Below are 21,238 nucleotides of genomic sequence, written 5' to 3' on the forward strand. Positions count from 1 at the left end.
CGAACCCGGAGTTTGTTCCATATCTGAATAATTTCGAAAATTCATAACTTCGATACAAGAGCAAAGTCAATAAAATTTTAAAATCGTTTGGGGAAAAAATTTAACTCCCTGAAATTTTCACAGATTAGGTTTTGGAATGTTTAATAAAAAAGTCCATCCGTCCGCCGTCCAGATGAGCTTTTCTAGGATATTTTGTAGATTATAATTGAATGAAATCAATTGCTGTCCAATGCATACCAATGCATAGATCTTCCTACCTCAATCGAGGAAACAAAAACTTAACAACACATATATATATATATATATATATATATATATATAACAGCATGAAATGGAAAACAATTAGGTATTGCTGGGATGATACTGAATACTATATTTTTCAACGAAAAATCGCTTATAGTTGCGAAGTTATATGAATTTTTCAGTATATTAATATTATTTTCGACATGGTCTTACAGCTCTTTGCAAGCCCGATAGAACTACCTATAATTTTTTTTTTTTGGGAATTACATATTTTATAAAATAACTCCATACTTCTTTTTCCATTCACAAATTAACAGCTGAAATATAAATAATGAAACGCAGGAGACATTAATATGCAAGTAGGTACATTCAAGAAACGAATAAGTCTATAAGAGAACTTCATACGCGCAATATGACAATTTATATTTTCGCCTATAACTTAAGAATCTAAAAATAAGCTTGATGCTATCTTTTCAGATATAATTCTCAAAAAAAAAAAAAATATTTAATATGTAATGTACACATACTCATTTAATCAAAATACCATAATTTGATGGATAATATTACATTTTATTATAATGCTGAAAGCGTTCACGGTCGGATTGTTTTGTGATATCAACATCACATTTTAAAATCATATTCATGGTAATAAATTTTGTTTCAAAATATTTGCAACATAATTATCTAATTAATCTCAAAGATATAAAATTTTTGAGTTTCCCGCTCCATTTTAATAATCACATCCTTACTTGAAGCCCTCTACTGGAGATATCAAATAATCTGAATGCTGAACAACAAAACTGACATGGCTGGTAATTTCACCAATAAGATTTTTTTTTAAAGAATTTGTTTTGAAGAACACTATTCCCTTTTCCTGACATTGTGAGCAAATATAAGTATCGAACTGTGGAAAACGATCGTTGGATGAAACATGTGTGTGAAGTGCCATGTACGATTATTAGAAGTGTCCTAATGGCAGTGTTTTTGATCAAATATTCTAAGAAAATTATGCAAATGCATGTCAATAATACTTAGTTTTTGAGTGATATTTTAATTTTCAATGTGTTCACAGAAAGGCAACAAAATGCGTGATACAGTTTCATTATTATTGAATATTTTGTGGTTATCTCAACTTATTATTGGTAAGAACTCGTTTAGTTTTTCTTGATTTACTTGAATGTCTTTAAATCCATTTGTAAAGAAACTGAAGAATTATTTCCATTGAGTGACCATAATATCTGATGAAGGTGTAAATGTATTCAAATGGGTCCCCTTGAAATTCCTATAGATTCTTCAGTTTCAATAAGTGGCTTAGATGACATAAGTTCAAGGTTATATTTGCTTATTACAAATTTTCCTATTATTCTTATCCCTATTTTATTTTAGGAGTTTGTTGTCTCAAATGTAGGTGTGATATATGTCAAGAAAAAAATCATATTTGTGAAACTGATGGATATTGTTTCACTACTACATATGAAACAAAAACAGGAGGAATAGAACATCAGTATCGGTATGTTTTATTTAATTTTAATTGAGAACTGCATCAAAAATTAAAGGAATTATAGATATAAAACTGATTTTCAATTTAATGTGAATTAAAATGATTTTACTAAAGCCGATATTTCCTTACTTATATGTAGATGGAATATCTTCAAAGATTTATGTGAAAGATGATTCAGATTATACATGTTCAGGCGTTGAAAGTAAATCCAATTAAAATTTTGATTATTAGACCTATTGTTTATACTGCGATTAATAAAATAAGTTATAGCTAAAAAGACAATAAAAACACTGTAGGTAGTTTTTGAACCTATCGGAGTTTGGTGTAAACAAGACTAGAATAGATTCTGCCCCTAATATTCAAATTTTCCCATATCTACAGCAAAGTTTTATTGAAAATAAAGAACATTTGTAGATCTTTTTACATTCACCACATTCTTTATCCAGAGTATTTCTGAGAGATCATTAAATTTGATATTCCTATAAACCATTGGACATCAGAATCATGAAATATTTATAATAAAAATTATGGTGATATAAATAGACAATTTTGATATGTCATGTTTTACACCTAATGGTCTTACATTATGAAATAAATATCACTCTGAACTGAACTGAAGTAAAAAAGCTCTGTATTAAGTAAGAACTGCTAAATTTTCACAAAATTTACAATTACATTAAAGTGTTCAAAACATGATAGAATACTTCACTTTGGTATTAATAATGTGTTTTCAGCAATGAGTACTTTGAAAATATAAGAAGTGCTAAAAGCAATGAATACACTAATAAAATTTTAGCCTACGTTATGATTTATATTTATAGTGAGGATTAGTGTGCCAATCAGTGTTTTCAGTTCACTTTGAGTGTATTTAATGAATTCTATGATGGATAAAAATATTCAAACAATCTCTCTTAATTTTTGCATTGCAAATAGAATTTTGTGTGCCGAAATTCTCATAATATTACATAATTTGTCAAAAAGACCAGATTCATAAAAAATAAAAAACATAGATTTTGCTTCACAAAAATAAATAGTTTTCCAAGAAATCAACTCACGTTTTCAGTCAAGAGAAAACGCAAGGAATAATCTTTGGGGAGTACTGAAGCCGACTCTTGATAATGTTTCGAAGTGAGTTTATTAATTTGAAAATGGCCTGCATATGAGGTTATACAATAATTTTGAGTTTATAAATATTTTCTGCCTCGTTGACCACTTCCCGGTGCTTTTTTGACATTTAAATTCAGATAAATGGTTCAGGAGAGTCAGCTTGGAAATACCTATTCCATAAATTCAATACAAATGCATATTATTAGCCAGATTCGCTATTTTGTTTATTATAGTAATGATTTGAAATGTGAACTGAAAAATTGCATGGGATGATGTTTATTATGAATGATGAAACAATAATCTAAATATTTACAGAAAAATCTTTTCAAATGTTAACCGTTTATTTTCTCATTTTGTTGACCTGTCTATGTGCCGATTCTAGATGGGCCAATCTGAGGAGGCGTTGATAAGAAAATTAACATTAAAATGATGCTCTTCAATTGTGACGTAAGAACTTGTTTTTGATTACGAAATTGAAGTTGAAAACAACTCAGATAAACATTGAATATCTGTATACATATCTTGAGCATCTTCACTGTAATCATATATTGCACAATCAGTGTCAAATCAGTTATTAAGATTATGTATTATTCTTAACAATTTACTTGATACATTTATTTTGAAATTACAAGATGACCTTTATAATTATAGATATAATTCATTCTAATTTGGGTGCAGTTCATTTTCAAATAATTTTCTTCATAGTTCGAAAAATGTATACAGAATATTAATTTCGAAATAAAAATTAAATAGGCAAATCTCTTGTGCAAGAAATAGTTATCATTATTTATTTATTTTGATAGAAGTAAAAACATAATTGCATTCTTGAAAATAAAATTACAAATAACAATAAATCAATCTGTCAAACATTCCATTTATACAATTCTTACTCTATATAGAAAATAAATTTTCTTATTTGTTTTCCTTTCGAAGATAATATTCTGAAGTATAAGGGGTGCCATCTGTTGGTTTTTGCCGTTGGCAACAATGCCATTTTTAGCGCTATGAAACAATCTATTGTGGACTAGCTGCTATAGGATGTTTACTATATGTATGAAATACGACATAAAACGCTTTCCAGCATCGTTGCCAGACTGGATTTTCCATAAAATTAAAACAATTCAATTGGTTGTCAAAATAGTCTTATTGCTCTCAATTTTTAAGTTTTGCATTTGATTTTGTAAAATTGAAATTTGCATGGTATTGTATACCATTAACAAAGCAATTTGAAACTATAAAATGGTCGGTGGCCATTTGTTCAACAATAAATAACAGTTACTACTACTATTAAGTAGGGGCAAGCAAATATTCCCAGATTTGTGAACTCTACAAGCAGTAGGAAGAAGTTTCTAGTTGGTACTAAAATCTCACTAGGTGTGAAGTCATTTCATACTTAGAGTGAATAGCCTATAGATTACACTTTAAATGTTAAATGACTATTTGGTAACACTACTACAATAACTTAATTATAGACAGACATTTAAAAATAAACCAACAGATGGCCCATTAAAAACATAGGTATTCTTCTCAATTAGAGCCAGTCCAAAATATTGAATTGAAATTATCGGTAGCATAGAGATTTACTTCAAACATATTCACCACCGTTATTAAAACTTATTTCCAATAACTATATTAGAACTGTTCTATGAAGAGGCCTACCGAAATTATAGGCGAAACGTCAGGTGAAAAAAAACTACTAGATTACGGCTAAGATGTCCGGAATTCTTCAAGTATGTTTAACAATTATCGTGAAAGCTTTCAGCATTGTATTTCTCAAATTTAAACAAAGTTATCCTCGGGAAAGCGCTTATCAGCAAGTGCACTAGATAATTCTCTTCGTGGACCATACAGCTATTTTTGTTTCCGTTTACCATGTATGGACAAAAAGAAACAGTTGTTTATATCCTTGGCGAAACTTAATTTTTAAGGTTTTTTCTTCATCTATTTTGATATATATTTTTTTGACCATTGAGGAAAGTGCCGTTAACAATATTGTAGAATTTTTTTCCTTTAGTTTTAAAGACTTGCAACTTGATTCGAGTTGCTATGGTCAAATTAATGAAATGAGAAGAGGTTATAAAAATATTCCTAATATTTCATTTTTATTTTATTTTGTTGTACAAAATCTTTCGCATATTTCTATATTAACAGCGTCATCTATTCATATAAACATTTTGTGTTTTCTTCTGACCAAAAATATGGTTCAGTATTAATATTTACCCATAATGAAATTACTAGTGGATGCCTGAACAGGAGTGCTTTTTTCCCTCCTGAGTTCCCAATGTTGTGCAGAAAAAAATCACGCGACACCATCTGTTGTTCCATGGATTTTTGCAACAATTTGTTGTCAAACGTTACAGAGCCTCCCAATAGTACAGGTAACAGAGTGGCCCTTTCATTACCCTCTCCAAAAATTTATTAAAATAAAATATATTATTTTTTTTTTTAACAAAGTACCTAACTTTGAAAGAGTTTTGAGTTTCTTTATACTAACCATGTGATCTAGAGGGGACAAGTTAGAATTCTTCAATTAACATATTATTTTCTCAAGAGAAAACGATAGTTGAGTATTTGCCTGAATCGTTCGAAGATCTGGAAATTATTAATTATTTTTTGGAAATAATAGTTCATTCAAATTATCATTCATGAAGTTCTGCCGTAAAATGATGTACGTGTATGAAATTTGAAAAAGGGAATTTCAAAACCTAGAATTAATTATCAATTCGGCAGAATTTCTATCCCGAAATTGACAGAGATGTGCCTTCTCAAGTACATACAAGAAAGAATTGTTAGTGAAAATTGAAAGAAGCAATTCATATCCATTTAATAATCTTTCACTTTCATTATGTCTAATATTTTTATCATTTGGACTGGCTAAAAATTTTAGATTTGGGGTTTGTAAATTTTCCAAGCTACGAAAAAAAAATGTATTGAAATAAAAAAATTTTGGTGAATTGCCCCGACACATGTAGGTGCCTGGAGAAGGATCTGACTATTCCGATTAACAATCCTCTACTATGCAACGTCAAGAACAGTCCCCTCGATCACACATTTGTGATGGAGTGCTGCAACTCCGAGGATTTCTGCAATGATCATCTATCTCCTGTGCTAATGAAAAGATCCGCAGGTAACTTTGATGAACTAGCACACGCAAGATAATCGCCTCTTCTAACTTTACCAGCTACTCAGCTCTTCTTTTCATCTCTTTGGAGCACCACTGTATATAAAGTAGATTCTTCTTCATTGCTCCTAATATAAAATTGACTATCTTTCTGTAGCACGGTAGAAAGCTCTTTGTCCCTGTATCCCGTAGAAATATTATTTTCTTAGAATGAATGTATCTATTAGATTCCTTGTGACCGATTTCAGTGTTTTCTACTGAGAAGGAATTTATTCATAATAATAAGCTGTCTGTAATTGGTTTGAATTTATAAATCTGATCATTTGCTGTCTTGAAATCGTAGAATCTTTATTTGAACACATCATTCACATTGGAGTATTTTTATTGGAGTGAAGTTGGAATTATAAATATTTTACTTCTTTTTATCAATATTTTTTTCAACTAAATGACCTACCATTTGTCTATAAAGGTTATTGTATGGCAAAATGAGACGATAATATGATCTACAGATAATTATTAATTATTAGAAACTGTTGAATTAACACATTCAAAATTGAAAGCTCGGATTTTAGACTTAATTCAACATAGTCAGAAGTACTTCTTAATTTACATTTTATTTGAGCTGATTTTCTGTTTAGGTACCATGTGAATATACTGGATCCATTTTTAATTTTTAAAAGGGAATGGGATATTTCTATTAATCTGACAACTACTTGTTGCATACATTCTAATTTCAGGTTATAAAGGGAAATCTTGATTATTGTTTGGTGATTGATTACAATCGGCTGCTTTGTCATAGAACCATATGAAGAATGAGGATATGTAATGTTTATTTCATAAATTTAGGCGTACATAGTTTGATTTTGTAATACCCCTTTCTTCAAATGTTTCTTATTATTGCTCTTTGGCAGTAGCCTCTTAAGCATGATACTTTTCTTTTGTAAATAGTTTACTAACTAGCTAGATGTTTACTAACATCTTAGCAACAACTTTTTTTCAGCAGTTGAAACCAGTCACTACATTTCCAAAACACTATTTAACTTATGAATTCTTTTATAGATGTATGGACTTGAAAAACATACCGGAAATAGCCTTTTTACAATCTGGTGTAGGCAAAGAATACTGTAATGAACATTTTATAGATCTCAACAATGATGAATACACAAAAAAAGTTTCGGCATGTTGCGACAACGCAGATTTCTGCAATGAAAACATCAAGTTCGTACTACCGACCCATGTACTGTTACCAGGTTAGATATTTAGGGAATATATAAAAAAATGGGGTCTCATATTTTGTCGATCTGGTCTACATCTCACACTATACTCAAGCAGCATTTTATATATCTGTATGTACATTGAAGACTTGTTCAAGTTATTTAAGTCATTTGCGCATAACAAAAAAATTAACTTTCATTTTGAAAGATATTGAAGATTTTCACGGCTAGTTGCTGACAGATGACTGGCATGATTACAGTGTTTCAGGGCTAATTACAGAGCTGTAAACCTTGCAGTAATTATTGAAGTTATGTTTTGTTCATAAATATTTGAAAGATTTATATCATATTTTCAGTATCATATAAGTAACAAAACATGAAGAGAAATTACAAAAACCCGAACATTAAAATGTTATATAGACATTGTTCATATTAATTTGAATTAATCGTCATGTTAAACTGATCAAAATTGTGTTGGCCGACCTACATTTCGACATTTGGGGGGGAAGAGTTTGGTTGAATTTCAAAAATAGACTTGAAGAAATGCGTATTTTTTGAGGTTTTGGAGGAATTCATAGAAACCTAAATTAGTCTCAATTATCTATTCTTTTTTTTCATTTCTCTTTAAATTTATTATATTATTATTGTAGTTAGCTGAAATAAAGTTTCAAGAAATGTAATTGTTCTTTTTTCCGGTCTCAGATAACAAACTTTTCAATTGTTTTCTTGGCAGGTTTTCATTGTTTATTAATCAATTGATTTTAGATGTTGCTTGAGTTAAAACATATCAAAATCCCAAATGGGTTAATACATACATGAATTTTGGCATGTAAGTTGTCGTTATACTTGAAAAAATATTCCTTTTTTACTACCAAAGAGTACTAATGGAATGATTCGAATAATAATATAAGTTTTTTAGAGATCTAAAATTATTTGAGATATATGTAGGTTATAAAAATGGTGAAAAATTTTGCATTCACATTACTACTTACATTATGAAAGCAAAGAAGGAAAAAAATGATGAAAAAACAGTCTATTCTAGGCAATGAATATTTTAAATATTCTGAATCTCTATTTTCCAATTCGATAGATTTATTTATTTATTCAGGTTGAAAGTAATTTTGAATTTTATTCTAGAGTAGAACGACAGCTCAGTAGATATAGCTACAAAAATTGAAAAAATTAACTGTTTTGCTGCATGTAAGCAATATCTTGAAAAATTGCATGTCTTTCATTGACGAATTTTTGGCATTAAATATAGCGTTATGTGTGTTGAGATTCTATTATAATTAAATTTAATGAATTCTATAATGTATTCAAGATGGGAATATAATACTGGAAATAACAATATTCAAATAAAATACCTTGGATCAAATAATTTCATCATATACATATAATACACTAGGGTGATCAATGAATGTTGTAGACCAGGCACCTTCATCACTGTGATTGTCTGCAATTGCAAAATTTATTGAAAGGCATTATTCCATCAGAATTTCATTCAGAGCGGCGATACTCATTTATGTTGTCATCAAGAAGTGAACAAAAATATGTCTGGTTTCATTAATTCCATGTAGATTTAATCCTCTAAGACCACATCCCAAATCTTCTAGATACCCTCAGGCTCATTCTTTTCACCTTTCATGTATTAGACTTCACTGGCAACGTGATGTAACTGTATTATCGCAGGCAACCAAGTGTTTGAAGTTGAGTTCATATTGTCAATGGACTCTAGTCAACTAAAAGTGAAAAGATTGGGCTTAAAAATTGCTTCAGTTTAACTGCATGTAGTTTGAACACATTGCCTCAGCTTTAAGTTTGTTTTAGTTAATTGGTTTCTGGTATGTATACCTGTGAAATATGAACAATAATTCAAAATATAATTGAGATCACTGCAAACTATTCTTGTAAAATGGTAATAAATGTCTTCATAATAAACTCCTTTTTTAACTCTTATTAATCAAAAGTTTTGAATGCTTTTCCAAATTTCAATAAAAAGATATTGTATTATATTATTGGTATTCATTTTCTTTAGATTTTTTGTCAAAGATGAATCATTTTTAGGAGCAGTGATCTCTCTGAGGGCAATTGATAATTACTAAGAGAATATACAATCGAATCTATTCAATTGCCCTCTCATTATAATGTGCCCATATTTCACTTTATTGTTCAATTCTCGACTTTGTGTAGAACCAACACTATGGAACTTAACCTCCTTGGAAATCATGATAATCATAGCTGCCCCTACTGCTGTGATATGCGCTCTCACCATTGCATATTATTTCTGTCGTACCTCCAAGCAGAGTAGGGGAGGCCTTCATCATCATTTACAACATGGTGAAGATAGTATCGAGGCTCCAGATCATCCAATACTGAAAGGAGTCAGTCTCAAGCATATGATTGAAATGACAACTAGTGGTAGTGGATCAGGTTCGTTGTATTTTTTTATTTCTAAGGAAATATATAATATCACTATAGAAAACTTGGAGTAGAATTGCAGCTTTAAATAACGTTTCAATTAGAATACTGACGTGTTGATTATTTATTACATTCAGGAGCATCAAAGTAATAATTCATACTCAACTTCCATGGATAGTAGGCTAAGATTATACCTTCTGTAACATGTTCTAATCTAAAGCAATTGGCTATATCTAGTAGTATGATAAAGGTTTGAACTAGTCTTGTTCAATTGTAGGCTAAACACCCCATAAACACTAGCCGTTTTTCGTGTCCATTTCTTGCCTAATTTCTGATAGATTTCTGGTTCTATTACTCTGTGCTTTTTTGCCACTTATTTCAGGGCTAATTACAGCTTGAGGTTATATTCGAAGTTTTATTTTATATATTTTGTCAAAAATATTTGAGAGGTTAATATCACTTTTTCTGCATTAATACACTTATACATGCAGATAATAATAAGATGAATTATTAAAAGCATTACTTATAACTGACAACTGTTATAGACATTGTCTCTTCTGATTTGATTTATGTAGCGTCAAACAGATGAAAAGTGAGTTGGTTCTCCTGCATGATGACATTTCAGGGGGAAAATTTCGATTCATTTTATGCTTGATTAAAGCGTTAAAAATAGGCCTGAAGACATGCGCATTTCGATCATGAACAGTCAGCTTTGGAATTAGACACGAAAAATACCTAGTGTAATATCACCAAGGTTTAGCCCAAAATAAAAGTTATGCCTAAATTTAACCAACTGCTACCGACCATATATATTTGTATCTATCGCTATCTGAAAATAGTGACTTTTAGCTGTAAAATATAAACTACAATATATATCATTTTTTTTTCCACAGGTCTACCTTTACTGGTTCAAAGAAGTATTGCTCGACAAATTCAGTTAGTTGAGAGCATCGGACAAGGTAGATTTGGAGAGGTATGGAGGGGAAGATGGAGAGGTGAGAATGTTGCAGTGAAGATTTTCAGCAGTAGGGAAGAGAGATCTTGGTTTAGAGAAGCAGAAATTTATCAGACGGTCATGTTGCGACACGAAAATATTCTTGGGTTCATAGCAGCTGATAACAAAGGTAATTGCTAAATTTTCTCATCAACCTATCCTTCTTACTGATAGAATGGTGATAAAGGCATATATAAAGTGATATTATCTTTCTTCTAGACAATGGAACATGGACCCAACTGTGGTTAATAACAGATTATCATGAATATGGATCACTGTTCGATTTCTTAGATAGAAATGTTATGGATACAAGTGGTATGATCAAGATGGCACTGTCTATTGCCACAGGTTTAGCTCATTTGCATATGGACATCATGGGAACTCAGGGTAAGTAAAAAAATAAATAAATGTAATAATTATACTTTACTTTATTAACAGTTCTCATTTTAATTGGGTGAATGAAGTTTTTTTCTATATCACAAGTATTTGTTATTAGGAAAACCAGCTATTGCTCATAGAGACTTGAAATCTAAAAATATATTAGTCAAATCCAATGGTACATGTGCTATTGGAGACTTGGGTCTTGCCGTACGTCATGACGTCACAACCGATACAGTTGATATACCTCTAAATAACCGAGTTGGCACAAAGAGATATATGGCACCTGAGGTGAGTTTGTCTTAAACCAAATACTTGTACCGGGTTTTTCAACATAATTTGACCCCCCCTTCAACTTTGTTACTGAAAGAGGTACAAAAAAATGTTTTTCACAAAAGTTTCACGAAATCGACTAGTGTTTTCAAAAATGATTTCACAAAACGAAAAATATACAGAGTGGGCAACATATTGATAGCAACTTCATTTTTTCAAATGGAACACCCTGTATATTTTTCTATATCTGACTAGCTCTTTTTCCCCTGATTTCGAATATATAACATAAGTTTGGTCTATTTCTCTTATTCTGAGTACCACAGAGTTTCAAATTTTAAGAACCACCTGGCAAGCTAAGTAAGCAGTTTTCGAGTGGAATGCTGCGATAATTCAATATGCTCTTTTTTGAGTTATCTCGTTGGCAACGATATACGTTTCATACACAGAAAGAGGAAAAATTTGAAATATTTTCACTTTATGTGAAGAACAATAAAAATAAGAAAGCTACAAGGGGAGAATATATGGAGTTGCATCCAAATTATCCAATTCCAATTTATAGTGAAAAACGTATCATATCGTTGCCAACGATATAACTAAAAAAAAAAAGCATTTTGAGTTATCGCAGCCTACCTCTTGAACACTGATTACTTAGCATGCCAGGTGGTTCTTGAAAATTTGAAACTCTGTGGTACTCAGAATAAGAGAGATTGACCAAACATATGTTATATATTCAAAATCAGGGGAAAAAGAGCTAGTCAAATATAGAAAAATATACAGGGTGTACCATTTGAAAAAATGAAGTTGCTATCAATATGTTGCCCACCCTGTATATATTTCATTTTTTGAAATCATTTTAAAAAACACTAGTCGATTTCGTGAAACTTTTGGAGAAAACATTTTTTTGTACCTCTTTTAGTAACAAAGTTAAAGTTAGGCTATCGTTGTCTGTAATTTTCGATTTTTGGGATGAGCATGGTCTCAAATGATTTTTTTTCCAATGATAATTGCATCTGCAGTTCATGTGAAATTTAATGAAAAAATTGCAATTACCAGAGTTTGAACGAGCATGAAACAGTCCCAAATTCACTCCTGTGTTTTCTAATTTTTTTTATCTGGATAAATTATGGAATATTGGTTTTTCAGGTGCTTGATGAAACTATGAATGTTTATCAGTTTGATTCTTTCAAAAGGGCTGATGTTTACGCATTAGGCTTGATTTTCTGGGAAATAGCTACCAGATGTAATGTGGGTGGTATTTATGACGAATATAACCTACCCTTTTATGACGCTGTACCACCTGATCCTACAATAGAAGAAATGAGACGGTAAGAGAAAAATGTTGTCAACATCAAGATATATTATTTATCAGAAGGAGGGTAGTGTCTTATTATTATTATTATTATTATTAATCTTACAAATGAATGACAATTAACATTCCAATAATTTTTGGAAATGTGTACAGGATCTTGCAACAATGGCGCTGTGCACCATAACTCTAGTCGATGAAGAGATAGGAATCTAATTTATTACAGAATTACCTATTTCGATTACTTAGTGCCCAAATAATAATGAGCAATAATATGTTTGGTTCAAGGTTTTCGAAGTGAGGGTTAATATGAAGTATCTTTTGTTTTTCATGTAAAAACCAGAAAAGTAAAAAAAAACAAGTTGTCAGTTGAAAAGACAAAGATGGCACTCGCCCAGGAAATACTGAAAACCTTATGTGGTGAAAAATATTTTTATTACATTGTGCCCAAGCAGTAAGGAACTTTATAAAAATTATATTCCCATCTCTTCTCCAATTAGAAAATTGTTTCAGAACCCTGTATAACCTTTATATCATTTTCTGACCAAGTAATAATTACAGGGTGGTTTGTATTGAAAAACAAAGGCCTAATATCCCAAATAGATGGCAAAGCTGTGAGGCACTTCATGTCATGTCCAAATTGATGAAGGAGTGCTGGTATCAAAATGCAACAGCACGTTTGACTGCTCTGCGTATTAAAAAGACATTGTCCAATTACAGGGCGTCAGAGGAACTCAAAATGTGAAAAAAGTTGTGAGTTGTTGAATTTTTGTGTTTCCAAGTTTCTTCTCTGATGTTTAGAGAAGAAATCAAACTAATCTGACTTTCATTTATTTTCTTTTCTGTAAAATTGAAAGATTCGGTCTACACTTAATTGTGACGATTCAATGCATATTCAAATCATAATTGGTAAAAGCTACTTATAAATTTGATCGATGGACACACAAAAAAGAAATATGACTGAAGTTCAATTTTTCATCAATAATTGCTAATAATTTGTTGAAATATAGTAACCATTTTTTATATAATGGAATCAAGATTAAAAGAAGAAACTTTAAAATATGTAATCTAATATCATATCTTAATTATTGCCTTTTTCAAAAAAATGGAATAATTTTATTTGTTTTCTAATTTATTTCTCATCAATTGGCGACTCTGGTGTAAGTTTACACTGTAATTATTCTTCGCAATTTTTAATTGTGTGAAGTAATTCTAGTTCTGATATTTCAATCATTTGACTTTTTTATTATTTTAATAGTCATATATTTCCAATAAAATTAAACAAAATGCAAAATTTAAATTCAACAGGTTGCAATAATTGATTAATATTTGTGTCATATAACGAAATTGGAGCTATCCACAATAGCTTTTACAATTATTGAGTTTTATGTAAAATAAGAAACAGTGGTTTTTATTACATATAAATTGAATTGTTCAAGTATTTTCCGAGCAGTTGATAAACTGTTTTTGGGGAACTTCTGGTATGCAGCAGAATCTTCACTTTATTCCTAAAAAAAATTCTTTATTCATATTTCATTTTTTGTGTCATCGAGATGGATCATTTTGACTTGAACAATATTTTTCTATTCGAAATGTGAATTAAAGTATATCAATCCGTATAATTTTTATTTCTTGTTGATGTTTCTCAACTGAAATCTATTTTGTTGACATTTTCAATTCCAATTATCTTTTAATTCAATGTGGATAACCTGAAGATACCTGATATCTAATCTTTCAATCTGCTCAGTAAAGCTTCTAGAATACATACCATTTTTTAAGGGATAACTTTCAAATATAAAATTTGAACCATTGATATGTTTTACCTATTATTTTTTATATAGATTACATCATGAAATAGTTATCTATTTGAATAACGGATTGAAGTTTTATAATGTTAGTAAAACTAGTTTAAAAATAATAAACATATAAAATGTATTCTAGAACCTTTCAAAACTTCTACTGCCTATCCATTCCATAAAAATAGTAGTTTACAGTTTTATTCCTTGAATGGTTGGAACAAATTCGAATTTTATTCTTTCTCTACCAAATTCAGTGTAGTTTGGTTAATTTTTCTTGTTAACTGAATCTAAACAACTATCAAGAAGACCATAAATTTTATAACATTGTATTTCAGGACTAAAGAAAATTATTTCGAGAGTACTGTTGACCATTATTCATTACTATTTTTTTATAGGAACTTCATTTTACGAAGGTCTTGAGATCTTTGGGAATTCGAAATTGGGCAATTTTTTTAGCATAAATTATGTTTTTTCAAAACATTTCATCTTAATTAATGATTTCGTAATTTGTCCGAACTAAAGAGTCCAAAAATGTCCAATCGATGAACATAAGCGTTATAGGCTTCAGAAACCAAAAGTTTCTAGCTTACGTTCTGTTTTTTTAAATGATTCCTTCAAGAATACCACAAAAAAAATTAAAAAAACCGTAAACTGCCCACTTGCCAAACTGAAAACCAAGTCGCTATATCTATACAATGATACTAAAATCGTTCTAGATCTTCTTGAAGTTGTTCAGCTTATAGAAACAAGGATAAAATTGTTTCTATTTATGAAAATGTAGATATAGACTGTACATAACTCAATCTACCATTTCCATTCTGTCTCTTTTATTATTTTTGTTTATTGTGTTTAAGTTCTTAAAAACACTAGTCATTGTATCTATTGGCATTTGTGCCCAATGATCAGATGCACACCACATTCTTCTTGGTAATAATGGATTTGATTAAAATCGGGCAGGTTTATTTTATTACAAGAGACTATGTCAGTTAGTTGTGATTTTAAATTTAAAGGCAATAAAAATGCATGAGTTTAATTTTCTATTTGTTTCATCACTAAAACAGATCATTTCGAAATTTGGGAAGGCTCATGAATTTCAGATTTTTTAACATGATAAATTATTGCAAATTTTTTTATACCAAATATAGAAACTTTTTAGTATTCATTTTAACCCTGATTAACTGAGTTGTTATTATCCAAGCTATGGATGAACAAATGAATAAATCAGGATTATTCGAGTTTTCAGTTATCTTATAAGGGTTTCCCCCATGTTAACTCAGATAACTGTGGTTTTATTATAATAATTGGAGTAATAAAATTCAAATAGAAAATTCACTGTGAAATGAGAAATGCCTCAATGATATGTTGTAGTTCCTAAAAACTAATTATTTTAAAATTCCCTATTTGATCTACTATATAGTTCTCACTTTTGCACTTTCATACTATTACAGTAAAGTTTTTTTACTTCAAATGAAGTGAATTAAGTAGTCCTAGTAACTTTATGACGAAATTGTATTTTAAGAAGTTAACTATTGTGCTAACTATATTTTTAAAACAACTAAATTATAACATGAAATATTATATATTTTAGAGAGTTAATAAAAAAGTAACTGTTGTGAGCCTAAATATTTAATTTTGCGAAAAAAATTAATCGAAAAAAGGCATCATGTTAGATGAGAATAAAAAGAAGAAATTGATATTTGGAATATTCTTATGATTGTTTTCATTAAATCAATGTTTTATTTTAAATTAAATGTAATATTAATATTGAGGTATCAATGCTTTTCTTGATGGTGCAGAGTTTATTATTATTTTTGAAATTCATATTGATTTCCTTTTACGGATAACTAACATTAATATATATTCATGAAAATAAACATAACTCTCAAAATCGTTATCCCCATAACCATTTTCTGATCAATCCTTTCAAGAGTTTTTCTAATTTTGTAAATTATCAGCATGCACACTGTTCCGCTAACCAAATTAAGAAAAATATTGGTGCTTGGTTTGAAGACTGAATTTTTTACTAAATTAACAATACATTGATTTATATTTAATATTTTTTAAGTTAAATAACCATTCTGCACAAAACAAATTCCAGATATCTATCAATAAAATTTATTAAAAACTTAAATGTTGAGATGTACTTTTCACCTTTATATATAACAAGAATAGTTCCATTCAGGGAAATAATATCAATATTTCAGAAAAGAATTTTTGTTACAGTATGCCCCTTTATGATCAAGTCTCTGTCAATATGTATATATAGATAATTTAGGTTACAACTGAAGAATATAATTAAGATGGTCAAATATTTTTTGTATAACAATAGTGCTGTTTGCAAGGTACAAATTTATGTCAAAAGTTTTATACAAGAGTGAATTTGTTAACGAATTTTGCCAAATGTTATTTTATGGCCATATTTTGTAATTTCCATGTAGTCACATCGAATTCTAAAGAAGGTAAAAAGTTTATTTTTGTGACAATTTCAATCCAAGATAAAGTTTAACATTTCAGTTATTATGACTTTTTTGTTTTTTACTTGAGCCTGAAGTGTTTAAAGAAAAAAATTTAAGTATATTAAAAAGTCTATTACAAACCGAATAATTTCTCTATTAGTTTGTTTTTTATTGAAAATAATTGGTTTGCTTTACAAGCTTATGTAACGTGAAAATGCATTGACAAAATGAATTATATTGTTTCTTAAAACATTCTTCCCAGATAATTAGAACTTTCTGTAATTTGTTTCTTTGATTGTTTTGATCTCTAATTGACAAAAATTTATTTTGATATTGGTTTAAAGCGATTTCCCCAAAATCTATTCGACACAATTATTTTGTTGACTTCTTGAGATGAGTATGTTCCAACATTCTAATTTACATCGGTTGTCTCAAATATAGAAATAGGTAAATAATCTGAAATTTCCAATATCTTACTTTTTTCTGTATTTAAAGAATCCGATGTAAATTAGAACATTAATAACCATACTATCCTAAAGAAGTTTGACAAAACAATTGTTGGGATGGATAAATATCTTCCATTTTTCAATATAATTGAATAGGTATGATTGGAAATTGCGCAGAAATGTTGAACAAAATATGGTCATGAGAAGTAGAGATTAGGGTATATAACAATAAGACATCTCCTTGAATTTCCACATGTTCAATAATTTTTAAAAATTAATTTAGGAATTATTTGATCTGGTAATGTGGGAATGAAGCAACATGTTTGAAAATCTCATAATATATCTATTCCAGGCAACTATCTACGTTTAAGAATAACATATAACTGTAGTAATCTATGAATTTAAAATTCCTCAGGACTATTCACACATTTGCAATAGATATCTAACATCTCATTCAGTAGAGTAGAATTTTGTTGAAGCAAGTGCATTATTTATATAATCGTATACAGGGTGATCTGGAGTTTTGAATTTTTATACAGTTATTTTTTTTTTTGTACAGTGTTGAATACTAATCTTTATTGGAGTGATTGCTGGTGTGTGCTGATCACCCTGGTATATCTTTAGTTGGAAATTGTTGATAATTATATCCGATCATAGTGATTATGCATCATATTGCCTTTTGTATATTATTAATTGTTCTTTTATGTACAGAGAGATAAAGATGTTTTGTGGCTTAGATGCAGTATCATATACCATTTGTAAACGTATTTGAAAATATAGTACTACTCATTTGAATTTTTTTTCATTTATTTTTTAGGAGCATGAAAGAGTTTATGTTGAGGTGAAAAAAAAGGAATTTATTAATTTTTCAAATTCCTACTTCTAAACTCTAAATTATGAAATCATCTTAATATTGACATTTACAAATCAATAATAAAAAATATCACAGCTTGAACAGAAAATCTAAATCATTTTCTAAAATTTTAGGTTTTCAACTCCTGTCCGGAACTGTGATAACAAAAAATTTAATTAAGGGTTCTTTCATTATGAAAGTATATTTTTTTCAGACTTAGATTAAAAAAAAAACTCTTAAAAAATATATATTTACATATAAACCTATTATTTAATGACTGAGCAATACAGAGCGAGTTGGAAGGAACAACAAACTTGAGAATGTATCATACACATAAAAATAATGGAAACAAAACTCAGATGTTATTTATTCTACTTTCATTTTATTTTTTCAAGTGATAGAGTGTACTCACAAAATAGCAAAAACACATAAATTTTCAAAAATTAACTCTTCTATGAGTGGCGCCTGTTCAAGTCTGCTTGAGATAGGCCTCAGCATTTCCGATCCTTTATTGCATAAAATTTTGTCATTTTTAATTACACTATAACTTGGTGCATTTCTGTCGACTCATCCTGTATAAGTATAGATTTCCAATCAAGTAATGTATAGTCAAGCTCTGATTCTAATCCAATCTTGATGTTATTGCTAAGGTGAACTTTGATGGATGATTTTTTTCAATAATAAATTTACTAAAAAAGTAATCTCTTACATTATGACTACAAATATAAATATTCTCTTTTGCTAACATAATATTAAATTCTTTAATTATCTTGCTATTCAAAAAAGTCTGTAAATCTTACACCATCCCTTTAACCTTTATTGGTGTGGCAGTTATTCTTTTTGAAAAGCTGTTTAATATGAAACTCATGATGGAAAATCATTCCAATAGTGCATCTACGCTTAGTTCTTCTTCCAAATTACTAGGAGAAGTTTCAAGCTCCCCCAAGTCATTAGATTCACTGAAAAACATTTCAAATTGAGTTCCTTACAGTAACATTTTTAATATGTATATATTTATTGTCAAGAAAATTATGATTTTAGTTCTAGTTTGCAAAATTAGATTTCTTTTCCAGAAATAGAGATTAATTACTTTCAATTATAAGTGAAATTAATGCACATTAAAAAGTTATTATAAAAAAAGATATTAAATTTTGAGAAAATGAAAATTTTTATGAAATTCATAATTAGTATTCAGTCATTTATGGTTATTTCTCTAGTAATCCTATTAAGTCTCTTGAAATCATATTTTGCCACATGTTTGAAAAGAAAATTGAATACCAACTAAAAATTCTGACAAACTAAGCCACCTTCCGATTCAAAAGAATTGTTTCATAAATTTATCGATATGTCCATATTATTTTAAGGGAATTGATTTTTCCAATCTCACAATAATCTGATTTTAATGAGAACATCTCATTGCAAAAGTATTTAAAAACTTTAATTTAGAACCAAAAAAGCTTGGTTCAGAAGAAAATAATGATAATCATTGTGTAAAATTCATCACTGCTCCACAGAATTGAAGATGTTGGAATTTGATTCAACAAATAAATAATGAACTGGTTGGTATCCCATTATTATATGAACATCTCAAAATCTGAGTTACAAATTAATATTACCTGTCAAGTGAAGGCTCATTACTGAACATCTCTGTTGGAACCGTTGGAGGTGCTCTCTCAGGAAGGAAATCCAAAAAGCTTTGTGATTGTAAATGCCTTTCTACTTCCTCAGGAGTCATGTGACCATCTGATATTATATTCGAAGTAGAAGAATTTTGCATTTGAAATTGCTGCAATTATATAATATACATTAGAAACTAAGAGAAAGAGATCTGCTTCTTGAAACAATTCTCACTTATAAATTTGATGAAAATTAATTGACAATAAGTAAACATGAAGTTGTTTAACTTACAGTTAACAATTCAACTTTGGAAAGATAAATCAGCCTTAGGAACAAATGTCAACATACCATTACATGTTGTACTTGTTTAGGAACTTTACAAGTAGAACTACGTTTTCTTTTTGTAGGAGGTACAGCTTTATTAGTACTTGTATAATGATTACTATTAACTGAGCTCATCTCTTTCCTCCTAAAAAGAATAAAATTATCAACTATTCAGATTATTTTAAAATATCTTTCTACATACTTCCTGCTCGGTTCTATTTTAACTGGTTCGCCTTCATCTGATGATTCCGTTTCTTCTGAATCTGAAGAAGAATTTTCCATTTTCTCATGAAGCATTAAACGATCTAATAAGAAATTTCTATCCCGGGTAACAGTCAACAATCTTTTTTGATTTTGCCTTAATGCTTGACGAAATGCTTCATTCTCCTATAATTAAATTTATTTTAATTATATTATTATTTAATATTGAAATCATTCATACATATATGAGGTTTTGAAGTTTCCGTTTAAGGAATTTGTATTGACTTTTGAATTTAGATTCCTCTTGGGCCTTTTCCTCCTCTTCCGCAGCAGCAGCTGCACTAGCCATTGATCTACAGTACCAACCGTCTAACATCGTATTTTTTTATTTTACAATAATAGTAATATTGAATTCAAACTGCGGAAATTAAATCTAAAAATAAGCTGAAATTGAGAAAATACGATATATAAATTCTCTACAATCGATTCTATTGAATTTTAGGTTATCTACAGAGTACAAACAAATATAATCTATTACCACAGATTAGTCTGTGCTATTACTCTGTGGTATGGTACAAGCACAGACTAACCTAGTAATCTGTGGTACAAGCATCAAAAATTTCATCTTCTTTTTTTTTATAAAAGACTGGAATCCGCAATTTAGGGTAGATGGCGCCATCTATAATAAAAAAACTTGCGTCTGCAAACGTCTTCCGTAAGTCCATTTGTGAGGAGGGAAAGAATGAAAGATTTTAATACGCAGATAAAATATCCCAGATTTGAAGTATGTAAACAAATCTTAGTTGCAATAACTCTCTATTAGGTCTATGATTATTCTGAAGTTCTATGGTTCTAACAAAAACTAATCTGTGGTCTAGGCTATTTGTTTGATCTGCGGATGGAATTCGACCTAGCACATAGTAAAGGATAGAAGAAGAAGAAGAAGAATCAGTGGTTCCATATCCCAATTCGCCTTTTTCATTGAAC

General features: G+C 29.4%; 2 protein-coding genes across 7 annotated transcripts; one reads left to right on the forward strand and one right to left on the reverse strand.

Moving 5' to 3' along the window:
* The first annotated feature begins 986 nt into the window (after positions 1 to 986).
* On the forward strand, positions 987 to 18,051 carry LOC123673885 (TGF-beta receptor type-1). Of its 5 annotated transcripts, none has more exons than XM_045608625.1 (9): positions 987 to 1,385; positions 1,630 to 1,753; positions 5,090 to 5,229; positions 9,377 to 9,616; positions 10,498 to 10,728; positions 10,818 to 10,985; positions 11,095 to 11,267; positions 12,393 to 12,574; positions 13,117 to 18,051. In XM_045608625.1, the coding sequence occupies exons 1-9, from the start codon at positions 1,304 to 1,306 to the stop codon at positions 13,298 to 13,300; spliced, it is 1,524 nt and encodes a 507-aa protein (XP_045464581.1). In that variant the 5' UTR covers positions 987 to 1,303; the 3' UTR covers positions 13,301 to 18,051. The 5 variants fall into 5 exon arrangements, with proteins under 5 accessions (XP_045464581.1, XP_045464580.1, XP_045464579.1 ...); XM_045608624.1 differs by lacking the exon at positions 5,090 to 5,229 and adding an exon at positions 5,824 to 5,978; XM_045608623.1 differs by lacking the exon at positions 5,090 to 5,229 and adding an exon at positions 7,032 to 7,222.
* Positions 14,017 to 20,773, reverse strand: LOC123673886. 2 transcript variants are annotated; one of them, XR_006746560.1, is made up of 6 exons: positions 20,493 to 20,773; positions 20,253 to 20,437; positions 20,075 to 20,195; positions 19,726 to 19,895; positions 18,856 to 19,068; positions 14,017 to 18,798 (listed from the first exon to the last, which is right to left on the reverse strand). XR_006746560.1 is itself a non-coding variant. In XM_045608628.1 (5 exons), exons 1-5 carry the CDS (start codon positions 20,625 to 20,627, stop codon positions 18,987 to 18,989), a joined length of 693 nt encoding a protein of 230 aa, XP_045464584.1. In that variant the 5' UTR covers positions 20,628 to 20,773; the 3' UTR covers positions 14,017 to 18,986. The 2 variants fall into 2 exon arrangements, 1 of the variants encoding a protein (XP_045464584.1); XM_045608628.1 differs by having other exon boundaries at positions 14,017 to 19,068.
* Positions 20,774 to 21,238: the final 465 nt, after the last annotated feature.

Source organism: Harmonia axyridis, chromosome 2 (assembly GCF_914767665.1).
Source record: "Harmonia axyridis chromosome 2, icHarAxyr1.1, whole genome shotgun sequence".
Classification (NCBI taxonomy): domain Eukaryota; kingdom Metazoa; phylum Arthropoda; class Insecta; order Coleoptera; family Coccinellidae; genus Harmonia; species Harmonia axyridis.